The sequence below is a fragment of the Pseudorca crassidens genome, chromosome 1 (assembly GCF_039906515.1).
Source record: "Pseudorca crassidens isolate mPseCra1 chromosome 1, mPseCra1.hap1, whole genome shotgun sequence".
Classification (NCBI taxonomy): Eukaryota; Metazoa; Chordata; class Mammalia; order Artiodactyla; family Delphinidae; genus Pseudorca; species Pseudorca crassidens.
The window spans coordinates 146,617,796-146,632,573 of record NC_090296.1 but is presented as its reverse complement, the minus strand read 5'-3'; the positions used below and the strand labels follow the sequence as shown (position 1 = coordinate 146,632,573).

Genomic DNA, 14,778 nt, shown 5'->3' with positions numbered 1-14,778 from the left:
TTGGTTATATAGGCCCTTTTCTTGCCCTCTCCAGTTGGACTTAGCTTCCTTTACCATCCCTCTTTTCCGGTTATTGAAGGATTGTCCTCCTCCCTATTCAAAGAGCAGTTTTGTGTCTTGGTGTCCATCTTCTCTCATACCTTCAGGACCTCTTGGTCAGTTGTCCCTGCCACATCTTTTATCTCTGTCTGTAAACATGGTCATCTCTCTCTCATGTTTAGACTTTTCCTAGTACAACAGCCCCTCCAGCAACTAGCCTCACTGGCTTTTCTTAGCTTCCCCATCAAGCTTTTGTACAGAGTAACCTGCCCCCCCGCAGTCTTTACTGCCTCACCCTTTATTCATCTCTTAAATCCTTGAGATCTGACATCATAGGATCCTGTTCCCTCTCACACATTCTGTTCTGAAACTCTTTTTAGCAAATTCATTTTGCCCTATCAAATCTTACAGACATATCTTGAGCCTTTCAGGATGTTTGCATTCCTGCTGAGATGTTCTTATAAGATCTTTGAAAAGTGCAAATTTGATCACCTATTCTATGAGGCAGTGGTTCTCAAACATTTTCATCTCAGGATTCCTTTATACTCTTAAAATTTTGAGGACCTCAGGAGCCTTCACGCATGTGAATCATATCTGTCAGTATTTACCCATTAGAAATTTAAACTGAAAATAAATTTATCCATTAGTCATTTAAAAGTAACAAATCTATTACGTACTAACAATTGTATTTTCCAAAACAAAAAAAAACTGAGAAAAGTAAGCATTTTTCTATACGTTTGTTAACCTTTTTAGTATCTGATTTAATAGAAGCTGGGTTTTGTTGTCTGCCTCTGTAATCTGTTGCCATACGTTGTTTTGGTAGATGTATATGAGGAAAATTTGGTCTCACATAGATATGTAGTTGGAAGAGGAGAAATATTTTAATAGCCTTTTCAGGTGATTTGGCTTTTCCTCTTTGGCGCCAACAAGTGGTAACTTCTTAAAGGTTCCAGTTGTCCTTCAGTATCCATGGGGGATTGGTTCCAGGACCCCCCCATGGATTCCAAAATCCGGGATGCTCTAGTTCCCTATGTAAAATCACACAGTATTTGTTTATAACCCGCGCAATCCTTCCATATACCTCAGATCATCTCTAGATTACTTATAGTACCTAATACTATGTAAGTAATTGTAAATACAACATAAATGCCAGTTAAATAGTTGGCCAGTGCATGGCAAAATCAGCTTTTGCTTTTTGGAAATTTCTGGAATATTTTCCCCTAATAATTTTACCCTGTGGTTAGCTGAATCTGCAGATGAGGAACCCAAGGATATAAAGGTCCAACTGTAGTTGCAACATGAAATCTGAAGCCGTATGGATGTACTCTTCATGCTCTGTTATGTTAAAATGCATTGGTCTGTCTTGCACTTTGGATGTCATCTACCCATGTCTGATTTTGTAACATCATGTTTTAATCATTTGACAAATGTTGGTTCACTGAGTTGTGCAGTATTGCAAATACTGGTTAATAGCACCACCAGTCTCATCAGAAAAGTCTTTTAAAGTATTGAGGAAGGTGTCAAGTTCAAGTGGTGGCAAATACAGTTTTTCCAGAATTCTTATTTTTTTCTTCCAAGTTCAAATTTTATCGTTAGCAACAGATACTGACAATGATTTATCTTTTGAAGCTACTGGCTTAACTTTGTTTTCAAGAGAATGTTTGCCAAATACCCAAAATTGATAACCATAGTATGTCAGTTGTTTCAAGTATTACAAAAATTATTTCATGGGAAAAAAAAAAGGCTAATTCTTCTTGAAACTCAAACACAAATACTTAAAAAAAAATTTTTTTTTTAAATTCTTATTTTTTGGCTGTGTTGGGTCTTCGTTGCTGCGCGTGGGCTTTCTCTAGATGTGGCAAGCTGGGGCTACTCTTCGTCGCGGTGCATGGGCTTCTCATTGTGGTGGCTTCTCGTTGCGGAGCACGGGCTCTAGGCTCATGGGCTCTAGAGCGCAGGCTCAGTAGTTGTGGTTCATGGGCTCAGTTACTCCGCGGCATGTGGGATCTTCCCGGACCAGGGCTCGACCCGTGTCCCCTGCATTGGCAGGAGGATTCTTAACCACTGCACCACCAGGGAAGTCCCCTGTCTCAGAGAATATTAAAGGCATGTACTCAAGGGTTGAGATTTAGTAAAATTTTTACTGTTTACCCAAGGACATAGTAAATCTGGCTTTTTCTGGGAATTCATACCATAAGGAATACAATAAATTTTGCTACAGTTTATTGGCATTGCCTTGATTTCTGCTAAGGTGCCAGATTTACCTACTTCTATTGCTTTTGTATCATCAGTGCAAATGTCAACACAGTGAAAAAATAAACTGATATCTTAGAATTATGAAAATAGTTTTGTTTTCATGGACCTCTGAAAGGGTGGGTACCCAGACTCTGCTTTGAGAACTACTGCCACAGAATAAGGTCAAGTTCCTTAGTTAGTGTATAAAGTCTCTCATGGTCTGACTTCAGCTTAGTGGCCACGTTTGAGCCCTTGCTGGTCTATTCCTTGAACTTTTAAAAAATTGGGTAGTAACATACATGCAGTAAAAGGCACTAGTGTTAGTGTATAGCTTGATCAATTTTTACATGTTTATATAGTTTTATGTATTTTTACTTATTTATGTTTATTATTTTTATATATCACAAATCAAGATGCAGAACATTTCCAACACTCTGTAAGGTTCCTTTGTGCCTTTTATCCCTTCCCCTCTCCACACACACACACACACGCAGAGTTAAATACTGTTCTGATTTCTGTTGTCATCAGTTGGCTTTGCCTGTTTTTGAACTTCTTATAAATGAAATCATGTAGCATGTACTCTTGAGTTTGGCCTTTTTTTTTCCCCCACAGTTCAGTTTCTGTGAGGTTTCTGTAAGTTGCAGTGTAGTACAGAAGTTTTGTTTTTGCTGTATAGTACTACATTAGAGATGTGAATAATTATCCATCTTACACGTTACAGATGTGAACAATTTAGACATGCTTATGGGTGTGCAGAAAAGAGTTAACATAGCAGATCTCACTGCTGTCCTTTGGCTGGTGTCTGGGAACTTGGATTTTGAGTTGCCACCATTCCCAGAACTGGTTAAGAATGATTTACTCTACATAAACTATATTAGGTATAGTAAATCATTGGCTTTAAGTATAGCAATATGGTTTAGGTATAGTAATATGCCTGTTTGGCAAAACTTTTTAACCTTTTTACCTACCTACTATCCTTTCTAATTTCTGTGTATGTTTATTATTAGGCTTATGATATAGCATATAACTTAATTGTTTATGTGCTTGTGTTCCCATTAGACTAATTCCTTGGGAGCTGGGGCTGTCTTATTTATCCTCTCTCCTCAGAATAGCTCCTGGTGTATGGTGAGAATGTAATCAGTAAATATAATTGTAATCTTTGGGTCCCCAAGCACGAGGTCATATTGTTCATGGCTTCCTTGTTTTTTGTTCATGTGGAATTGTCTCTGCTCCAAACTTAAAATCCCAAATCCTGAAATGACTTTGAGTGGCCAAGAGCTTTGACAGTGAAAAGAGATAAAATTGATGAGTGAATATTGGTTTTGTTCTTGTCTTAATAATTAAGAAAGGAGTCACTACAATTTATGGAGGTTGTGATGGAGGTGGTAAAAATACCTATGAAATGAATATAATATGGGTCTGCTTTTCCTGTGGTATCTGTATTGAGTGCCTGCAAATTTAGCAGATATTATGTTGGGTGCTACTTTGATAAAGGCCTTGAACGATCTTACAGTTTATCAAATGCAGAGCTAACTATGCATACAGCAAACAGTTTGACAGGTAAGTGTGACAAGAGCTACAGTTACAGTGACCATGTGTTTTACGTATTCTTGAGCAGTCTTGGTATTAAATATTCCCTTAATGTTCTCATAAACCTGTCCTGGAAATTGTAGTATTTCCTTTTCCAGACTGAGTTTATAGAGCGAAAAGAATATTGGGCATTAAATGCATTCTGTAGAAACTGAAGAATAACCAGAAAAGTAAAGGGAGAGCCAGGAGAAAGTGGTTCCTGAATTAAATGAGTGGAGAGTAGCCGAGGATCAGATACCCAAAGATGTCAATCAAGTAAGATAGATTTGAAGTATCGGTTGGGTTTGGCAACTCAGGTCATTAATGTAGTTTCTTTTGGGGGGAGAAGGACATGCTGGCAGGATATTATGGGTTGAGAGGAAGGATGAACAGGAGGTTCAGAAGTAAATATGGCATATTTTCTAAAAGATTGGTGGTAGAGCAAAAGGAAGAAAGGCAGTGGCTTAACAGAATGTTTTAAATCAAGGAAGATGTGGTTTTTTTTAAGATGAGAGAGCCTTGAGCATACTTACTAATGGGAAGGAACCAGTGGAGAACAGAGAGGGAAGTGAGATCATGAATGAAGAGGAGGTGGAATCTTGAGTCTTGTATCTGGTCTCTTTCTGCAGATAAGGACCTGCAGCCTTATCTCCTTTATTCCTGGTGAGCCTCCCTGCCCAGTCTTGTTCCTGCACTCCCTTTCCTTGAATTTACTGGGTTCTGTATCCACTCTGTGCTTGTTCTTTGTCTATTATGTTCTTCTTCAGACTTGCTTATTGAAATTCTGCTTTTTCATTAATCCCTAGCTTAAAAGTCTGAATTGTTAAACCATCCTAGGTACCTTAAATATACTCATCTCTTCTGTAGTATTTTGTACTTACCTTGATCTCCACTTACCTAGCTGGTTGTCTGTCTTTCTCCCACTTAGCTCGTTCTCCCTAGGGCATGGATTATGTTTTACATATTTCAGTAATCTCAACATCTGACCTAGCAGGTTTTTAGTATTTATGAAATATTAGACTATGTGACACTGTCATTTTGTTGGTAGAAAAGGTAGGATATTGACAACTTCATATGGATCAACCAATAAATTTTTATTCCTTACATTCTTGCACAGAAGACTTGAGGTGGAAGTTTAAGAATGGACAAGCAAGGACCAAGGAGAAAGTTAGAGAAGCATTTCTTAACAGCTGTAGAGTCACTGAAATTCAAACAGAAACTGGCTTTGAGTGACCAGGAGACTAAAGCAAACATGGAAACTTGGCTAGATTTACATTTTCCCATAATGTAAGGAAAACATCAGTTCCTTAGGGGAAAATGTAACATTTCCTTATCTTGGTCTGAATGACATTTTACTGAGTGGGTAGTCATACAAGTGCTGTTCGAAATTGTGGTAAACAGTATCCTCAAAATCCTGAGTGTACATGCTAAAGAGGTTTTATTCAGCTTTATTATTACTTACTAAAAAATTGAGACCAAATTGCCAAAGTACGTCTCAGAACCACTTTTTTTGGGATACCTAAGTATATTACTTTCTTTTGCTGTACAATAGGTTAAAAAAACCAAAATGTTCAAGACCAGTGGTATTAACTAAAAATATCTGATTAATTAGAAAACTTTATTCTCAGAAAAATTTTTAGCATGAACGGTTTTGCAAAGGGAGTCAGTGGATTCCAATCCATGGAACCCCAGGCTTAAAACTCCATCAGGAGGAGTAGATAAACTGTGTCCCATTCAGACAGTCTTCCATAAATCTTTCAGCTGGCTTTTGAGGACTCAGGTAATAGTCTTGAAGTGGTCTGCAGTGTAGATATTTTGTTGTTGATTAAAGGCAAACTTAATGAAAACAAACCCAGAAGGTGGTAGAGTTGGCATTCATTTGTGACAAATATCCACAAACCAGGATTTTGACCTGAAGGAATGGCCATTTCATCACCATGTTGATCCTGGGTTATACGGTATTTGAAGACAAGGCCAGGGTTTCTAAAATAGGGCAAATCTAGATTTGTTCTGGCATACAAATAGGTATAACATTTTAGGATCTTATTCCTGAACTAGCAAACATAGCTGCATGGTGTGGGTTCAGATTTTAAAGAATTATGAGTGGTAGTTTCAAACCATTAAGGCAAAAAACCCTCTAGTTATGTGCTATAAGCTTCTCTGTGAACTTGATTAGGATAAGTTGAAAGCATACTTATGAGTAACAGTGATGGAGTTGGGAGACATTTGTCCCTAATAAGTTATCGAGCGTATCCAGGCACTTTAATTTCTCATTACCACAAAGTCTGCAAGGTAGGTGGGTACTCCATTTTCTACCTAAGGCAACCAAGGCTCAAAGAAGATACTTAAGTGGTAAACTTAGTATTTCTACTCCAAAGCATATAGACCTCCTTTCCAGTCTGCTCTATTCTCCCATACCTAACACTCCGCCATGCTGGACCACTTTTGATAATGCTGCTCTGTTCTCTGTGTTCTTCAGACCTTCGTCTTACCCTCACTTCCAGGCACATTCTCTTCCTCTGAGTCCCCTCAGCTCAGAGGACAGTGTATGTTTACAGCACATTGTAGCTTGTGTTGTGATTGTTCACGACATAATCAGGTCTTAGTTCCCTTTCTAGACTTCAAAAAATTTTTTTTGACTGAGTCTCTGTCTAACCTGCCTACCCTTAGAATGCTGCTGTAGATAGCAGGCAATTGGTTAATGGTTATTAGGCAGGGGATGAATGAAGCATGTAGCCTTAAGATCCGCAGATTGATTATAAGTGCTTATTATCTTAGCCCTTGTGAAGTTGCCTTAACGAAGTTGAAAATCATCTTAGAAATCTACAGTTGTGAAAAGGGCCTTGTGTCAGTGGATTTAACCATTCTCGGTGGGACCTCTCTGGAGGGCTTGGGAAAACAACCTTGCAGGACTCTTTCAAGAGCTTGAAAATGATATGGAACTCAAGTTTGTCCCTTTAAGGCCATCCTGCAGAGTTTATAAAATTGTAAATGTTTCTGGTCATTCTCATGCTTATACCTGGATTTTAATAGGTTAAACAAAATAACACCAGGCATTTTAAATTTTGTTTTGAAGTTATCACCTACAAGATCTTAGGTGCTAGTTTCCTTACTTGGTCTGTTTCCTCCTGCCCCAAGGTAATTGGGAATGATATAACTGATGAGTCAGGCTCCCCTTAGAAGATTCAGTCTGTCAGCCAGTATCTCATTGCTTAAATGTCAGGCATGGGATGTGGTGAGTGAGGGAGATTGAAAAGTGAAGAATGGTACCTAGATTTCTGTCTAGGGCACCTGGAGGATGGTGGTGTTATTTGCTAAGACAGAGAATACCAAAAGAATCACTTGGGTGGGGGTTCAGTTCATGTTTATGTATCTGGGAGTGCTTTTCTCATTCAGTAATGTCTTACCTGAGTTGTAAGTACTTTTAATGATCGTGTGGAATTGTATAACTTATTTAAACAATTCCCTTTGGGTGGTGTTTGTACCACTCTTGGTCCTGACCGTGTCTTTTCCTGTGATTATATCTTCAGATGTAAAAATGGTAGCTACCATATGCCAGCACCATCCTAAGTGCTGTAAACATCTCATCAGAAGGTTGGTAGGTACTCTTCTGCCATTTCACAAATGGGGAAACTGTGGCACAGAGATTAATAACTGCCAGTAAATGGCAGAACCAAACTTTTTAAACAACTGTATTGAGATATAATTTGCATAACCGTAAAGTTCACCTTTCAACTGTAAAGTAGGTGGTACTCCATTTTGTACCTAAGGCAACCAAGGCTCAGAGAAGATACTTAAGTGGTAAACTTAGTATTTGTACTCCAAAGCGTATACACCATCTTTCCATACATATATTTACAGTTTTGTAACCATCACCAAAATGTTCTAATTTTAGAATATTTTCATAATCTCAAAAAGAAATTTTGTACCTATTAGACATGACCTTCTAACCTGCTCCCCACATCCCCAGTTGAAGGCAGCTAATCAACTTTATTTTTTTTTATAAATTTATTTTATTTTAGTTTTGGCTGTGTTGGGTCTTTGTTGCTGCGTGTGGGCTTTCTCCAGTTGCGGCGAGTGGGGGCTACTCTTCGTTGCGGTGCACAGGCTTCTCATTGTGGTGGCTTCTCTTGCTGTGGAGCACGGGCTCTAGGTGCACAGGCTTCAGTAGTTGCAGCACGCAGGCTCAGTGGTTGTGGCTTGTGGGCTTTAGAGCGCAGGCTCAGTAGTTGTGGCACACGGGCTTAGTTGCTCCGCAGCACGTGGGATCTTCCTGGACCAGGACTGGAACCCGTGTCCCCTGCATTGGCAGGCGATTCTTAACCATTGCACCACCAGGGAAGCCCCAACTAATCTACTTTAGATTTGCCTATTCTGGATGTTTCATATAATTGGGCTCATATAATCTGTGGTCCTGTGTGACTGGTTTCTTTCACTTAATGTTTTTGAGGTTTACTTGTGTTGTAGTTTGTATCAGTACTTCATTCTTTTTTATTGCCAAATAATCTATTGTGTAGATAAATTGAAGATTTGAACCAGGTGTGTCTGGTTCTTAAAGCTCATGTTGCTGCTACCATGCCATTCTACTTCCTATACATGTCCCATTATGTTAGAAGGTTCTTGAGGCAGCATCTTACATTTCAGTGTTTCTCCCTCTTATGGTTCTCTCAGGGTGCCTTGCTTAGAGTGAAGTATTTTAATATATAGGCAAGAAACCCAAGTCCTTGTTAACTTTAACTTGTGGTGTTGGATTAGAAGAAAGGAGGTGTGAAGTCTCTATTAAAAGGGAGAGTAGAGGGCTTCCCTGGTGGCGCAGTGGTTGAGAGTCTACCTGCCGATGCATGGGACACGGGTTCGTGCCCCGGTCCGGGAAGATCCCACATGCCGCGGAGCGGCTGGGCCCATGAGCCATGGCCGCTGAGCTTGCGCGTCCGGAGCCTGTGCTCCGCAACGGGAGAGGCCACAACAGTGAGAGGCCTGCGTACCGCAAAAAAAAAAAAAAAAAAAAAAGAAAAAGGGAGAGTAGAAAATCTAAACATCTTTTTTCTGCGTCTAGGAGGAAGACGCAGGAAGGATAAAAGATTGCTGGGACAATCAGGAAGCACCTGCGCTCTCCACGTGTAGCAATGCCAATATCTTTCGAAGGATAAATGCCATATTGGATAATTCTCTGGATTTCAGTAGAGTCTGCACTACACCTGTAAATCGAGGAATCCATGATCATTTGCCAGGTGACTTATATTTGAAAACTTGGATGTGCTAGGCATGTGTACACAGCTGTTTCTAGGCAGCTTCCTGGTGACGCCTATGAAGAATGACCTTGAATCTCTGACAACACTTGCCCCTTTTGTAGTTTGCCTTGTGGATTGGGTCCCCTTTGGGGTGAAGACTTCCTTCGATTATAATACAGAAATCTTTTTTATGATTCACAAGACGATTAGGTGAAAAAGGATAGGTCAAAGTGACAGGGCTATTTATATATACAATTACAGTAGAGTCACATATGTTAAGGTAGATTTTCTAATAGCTGCATTAGGAAAGTTTAAAAAAGTGTAATACTTGATCTAACCCAGCGTAGTCAAAATATCGTGTCAACATGTAATCAACATAAAAAACTTTTAATGAGATATTCTTTCGTTAGTACTAAGACTTCAAAATCCAGTGTATATTTTACATTTACAGCAGAGCTCAATTTGAATTAGCTTCATTTCAAGTGCTCAGTAGCCACATGTGACTACTGGCTACTGTATGGGATGGTGCAGCTCTTCAGTGTTTTAATTTCTTTCAAAATGAGTGCAAGTCAACAAGCATTTGATTTTTATGATATTTAGTATATTCCACAGAATAGTTGGGGAGAGGGGAGCATCTCCTGAAGATGATTCTTCACAAGGAGGCTTGGGTGTCCTAACAGTGTTTCATAATCTTTTTGTGGGAGTTGCAACATATTATAGGAATGTTGATGGAATATTTTTTGTTTGAATTATTTTAGATGAAAGTGAACGTGTTTTTAATTTTGTAAACGGACCTTGAAAATATTTGGTAAAACACAGATTCTCAGAACAAGGACTGGTAATTGCTGTTTTTTAGTTACAAATTCTTTGATTTATTTTTAACTTGGCCTTGGAAATAATTCCCACAAAGATGTAGGAGCATGTGAACATAAAGTAGCTAAATGTTTAAGGGAGAAGTCCATTAGGAAGGAGATGGCCCCATGGAATTTATTTATTAAATTGTGCTGGAAGGGAAATGAGAGAAGAGCATGGGGGCTGGGAGATACCGGTGGGTCTTGTCTCTTCTAACTTCCAAAAGAGTATACATGTGATGTTTTCTGTTATTTGGAGTCAGCTGTGAGCTAACCCTTATTCTTTAGCTTATGCTGAGTTAAAAATTCAGAGAACCTGCTTGCTATGTATGCGTTGTTTTTTCCTTTTCAGAAAGTTGCATGAGTTATATTCCAATAAGAATGACACTCAACAATGACTTAAATTTCACTGGGTTGCTTCAGACATGCTGGAACTTTTATGGTTTATAGCAAAGTATTTTTCAGCTAATGCTAGGTTGTTGACTTGTGTGAGGGGAAGGCTCCTGGTCAGTGAGACAGGAGCTTTGAGGAGTGTACATTTGCAGTTGGCCAGGGCGCCCGGTGGCCTCGCTGGCAAGATGCCAGGTGCTGGTGAAAGTGACCATCCCACTCTGCCCAGGTCACTGACTGGCCAGACTACAAGGTACAGACTTCTTGGCCTCTTCAGGGTCTTCTCAGGGCACGGGTTCAAGAAGAGTACCTTGAAGAAATAGGGAAACCTGGCTTGTAAGGTTGCCCTTGGGCAGTGAGATAAAGTAGATAGTTTTTCCAGCTGTAGGGCAGAATGGTACCTCCCCAAATGCCTCACAGAGTCCTCCTGGGGGGCTCAATAAGGAAAGCAGTACTGCAGTTTGAAGGGACCTCAAGGGATCGTAGGAGAGGTTCTGGTCAAGGTGTTCTGGGCTGTCCTTCGCACATATCTAGCCCCCACGGTATGGTCAGCTCTCTCCTTGTCCCCACCTGAGATGTTGGTGCAGGGCTGTGGGCTCTTGGTCTTGAGTGGTGAGGCAGGGCTGCCTGGCCTAGAGCAGAGAGCAGCTTTCCCAGGTTTCCCCAGCAGGAAAACCCACCTTGTGGTTAATGAGCAAGTAAACTTGGGCATGTATTTTCCATGAGGAACTTCAACGTGAATTTGCAGCTTCTGGTCAGAAGTAATCCTATTACCTAAGGAGATAATCAGAATGATAAAAACCTAAGAACAAGGGCTTCCCTGGTGGCGCAGTGGTTGAGAGTCTGCCTGCTGATGCAGGGGACGCGGGTTCGTGCCCCGGTCCGGGAAGATCCCACATGCCGCGGAGCGGCTGGGCCTGTGAGCCATGGCCCCTGAGCCTGCGTGTTTGGAGCCTGTGCTCCGCAACGGGAGAGGCCACAACAGGGAGAGGCCCGCACTGCAAAAAAACAAAAACAAACCTAAGAACAAGATTGGTTATCACAGTATTATAACTAGGGACAATTTGATGACAACAAAAGCTGAAGTAACTATGCAGTGGAATGCTCTGCAGTTATTGATATGATGTTTGTAGAAGACTACTTAATGATATAGATAATCACAGTACCTGAAGTGAAAAAGCAAAGTGCAAAACAGTATGGTCTCAGGTATGTATATATGTATAGAAAAAGACTGGAATGACAAGACATAAATGTAGCAGTGAAGGTGTAATGGGTAATTTGTTTTCTGTGTGCTTTCCCCTACTGGTTCTTCTGTGACAAACATGGGTTTTTTTAAAATAAATAAATTAATTTATATTTTTTGGCCGCATTGGGTCCTTGTTGCTGCACGTGGGCTTTCTCTCTAGTTGTGGCAAGTGGGGGCTACTCTTCATTGTGGTGCGTGGCCTTCTCATTGCGGTGGCTTCTGTTGTTGCGGAGCACAGGTTGTAGGTGCATGGGCTTCAGTAGTTGTGGCTCATGGGCTTAGTTGCTCCACGGCATGTGGGATCTTCCCGGACCAGGGCTCAAATCCATGTCCCCTGCATTGGCAGGCAGATTCTTAACCACTGCGCCACCAGGGCAGTCCCCAAACATGTTTTATAATAAAAACAACTTGTTAAAAATGGTGTATGTTGGCACAGTGTTTCACATTGCTGTTTGAATTTTGCATAGGCGAATTTAATTTTAATTGCACACCTTGTTTCTTATAGGTATACCTAACTTTGCAATAGTTATGTATCATTTATTTTTTTCATTTGAGCAAATGTTTGCATTGTCATTTGCAAGGCTGTGTGTTAGCTGTGACAAAATTTCATTACATATAGTATGCAGTGAGAGTAGTATCAGAACTACACGCTCAGTTGATAAGGTATTATTGGGAAAGTGCTGTGGCAGGGTCAAAGGAAGGAGAGACTGTACTGGTTAGGGAACTAGGAAACACTTTTGGATGAAGTAGCATTTGAAACGTGCCTTGAAGAAGAGAAAGCCATTTCATTGTAACTGGATGTTGAGTAGATTTTTTTTTTTTTTTTTTTTTTACTGTCGCTTCAGAATTAGCATTGGGGTCCAAAGCTGAAATTGAAGAGGTGTTGCTAAATGACCTGTGGTACAATGACAGTCCCCAAGAGTTGGAGCCAGGCACACCTCACTGGCTTCACAGATACGAAGAGGTCACAGAGCTGTCCCTACTACCACAAACATCATCTCAGCCTTTCCCTGGTCTGTGTAAGAAGACTGCTTAGAGAGGGCAGCATTTGAAGTGATTCCCTCCCCTCTTAGTGGAGCACAGTGGGGCGCAATGCTGCTTCCGCTGTCAAGCCAAGCGAGTTTGGAAGTGTCTTCCAAGAAAAGCATTTGTATAGGTTGAGGGGGCTTCCAAGAAGGAAGGCAAGGTTGAGCCCATTGTTAGGCAGCAGACTTGCTCTCTGTCCTTGACTGAGTAGAGATGAAAGAGAAATTGAGAGAAGATGTGGGGCAGGGAGGGAGGAGGGTGGAGGGTGGCTGGAGCTGTCTGATTCCCACCAGTTGACACACAGGGAAGTTGTGACTTTCTGTGGTTCAGGAGAGGTTGCAGAAGGCCTGAGCTTTTGGGCTAGCATCCCACCAAGATGGCCCTCGTTGTTGTGTATGGGGTGGTAGGAGTTGGGATGGGGCTGGAAGGGTAGGCTAGAGCCGGATCTCTTACACAGCAATTCCTCATGAGAGGGGTGTCTGCTACCTAGAGGGCCCTTTCCCCACTCCCTGGTCCCTTAAACCATAATCTATCAATATTAAACTCTGAGGAAGGAGGGAAATGGGCTGTAAATGGACATGTGATTAAAGCATAAATGAACTGAGTATTTATTTAGTGTCTGTAAAGTGTGAAAATTGGTAAGATGAGGTTAAGGGACATCTTAACTACTGGATGGGCTGGAGGCAGTGACTGGAGGAAAAAGTTTCACGTTAACTCCCTGAGAAAAGGGAAAGATTAGTCAAAGTAGTTCACAGTAAGGTGTGGGACTGAAACACTGATTAAGATTTTTTTATTTAAGTGTAATACACATACAGAAAAGTACATATCATAAGTGAAGAGCTCACACCGTCTCCAACTGAACACAAGCATGTAACTGGCACCCAGATCTAGATGAACTGCTGACTTTCAATTTAGGACCAAAGAAGTGTATAATTGTACAGATGTATTGAATTTCTGACTGAGATGGTTTCCTTTTTTATTCTGGAGTATCATCAGTAAATTGTCTGAAAAGCTATTCTGAAATAAATTTTACTGTATTCAGGGACTTCCCTGGTGGCACAGTGGTTGGGAATCTGCCGGCCGGTGCGGGGGACGCGGGTTCGAGCCCTGGTCCAGGAGGATCCCGCATGCCGCAGCGCGACTGAGCCCGTGTGCCACAACTACTGAGCCTGAGCTCTAGAACCCGTGCACCACAACTACTGGGCCCGTGTGCCACAACTGCTGAAGCCCGCACGCCTGGAGACTGTGCTCTGCAATGGGAGAGGCCGCCGTGGTGAGGGGCCCGCGCGCTACAGCGAAGAGTGGCCCCCGCTTGCCGCAAGTAGGGAAAGCCCGTGTGCAGCGACAAAGACCCAATGCAGCCAAAAAACAAATAATAATAATTTTACTATATTCAGCCCCAGCTAACAGGCGACAGTTGAAATTACTCTCGGGAAGTCTTGTTTCCCACGAAATAAATATTTTGTAGAACCTTAATATATGGCTTTAGCAGTTAAAAATTTAACTTTTAATCCAGGTATAACATACATACAGAAAAGTATGTATGATACTTTTACTATGATAAATATGCAAATTCAATGAATTTTCACATACCAAACACATCTTGTATATATCCACTCATATATAGAGGCAATAGACCAGAAACCCCCAGAAACTCTGCAGGTTCTTAACTAGTGAAGGGTAAACCACCATGCTGACTTTTAGATGCATACATTAGTTCTGCCTGGTTTTGAACTTACATAAATAGAATCATAAATATGTACTCTTCAGCTGTGAAATTCATCCATATCACAGCCAGTAGTTGTGGATCATTTGTTCCCACTGCTATACTGTATTCTGTTGTATGAATATTCATTCTGGCTTATTCATTCTACTGTTAATAGACATTTGGGGCCATTATGAATAGTGCTGCTATGAGCATGTCTTTTGGTGAACTTATTTCTTTTGGGTGTACTCCTAGGAGAGTGTTGGCTTATAGGGTATGTGTGATTTCAGCATTAATAGATGCTGCCAGTTTTTCACAGCAAGTGCACCGGTTTACACTTGTGACAATGTCAGGTGGTTTGGGTTAGTTCCACATCCTCACTAACAATTGGTATTGTCTTTTTCACTGGTCATTTTGGTGAGTATGTAATGGCATCTCTGTTGCGGTTTTAATTTTCATTTCCCTGATGACTCATGAAGTTGAACA

General features: G+C 40.9%; 1 protein-coding gene across 9 annotated transcripts in view; it reads left to right on the top strand.

The window, feature by feature from the left end:
- The window catches only part of CPEB1 (cytoplasmic polyadenylation element binding protein 1), a 100,360-nt gene that overhangs the window by 7,451 nt on the left and 78,131 nt on the right, over nt 1-14,778 (top strand). For 7 of the 9 annotated variants that reach the window (XM_067697884.1, XM_067697913.1, XM_067697876.1 and 4 more), the window contains exon 2: nt 8,900-9,074. The exons of 1 other annotated variant lie outside the window; for it this stretch is intronic. In XM_067697884.1, the coding sequence (XP_067553985.1) occupies nt 8,900-9,074 (175 nt within the window). Of the gene's footprint in view, nt 1-8,899; nt 9,075-13,629; nt 13,909-14,778 lie in introns of all 9 variants that reach the window. One more of the 9 variants, XM_067697935.1, reaches the window with a different exon arrangement.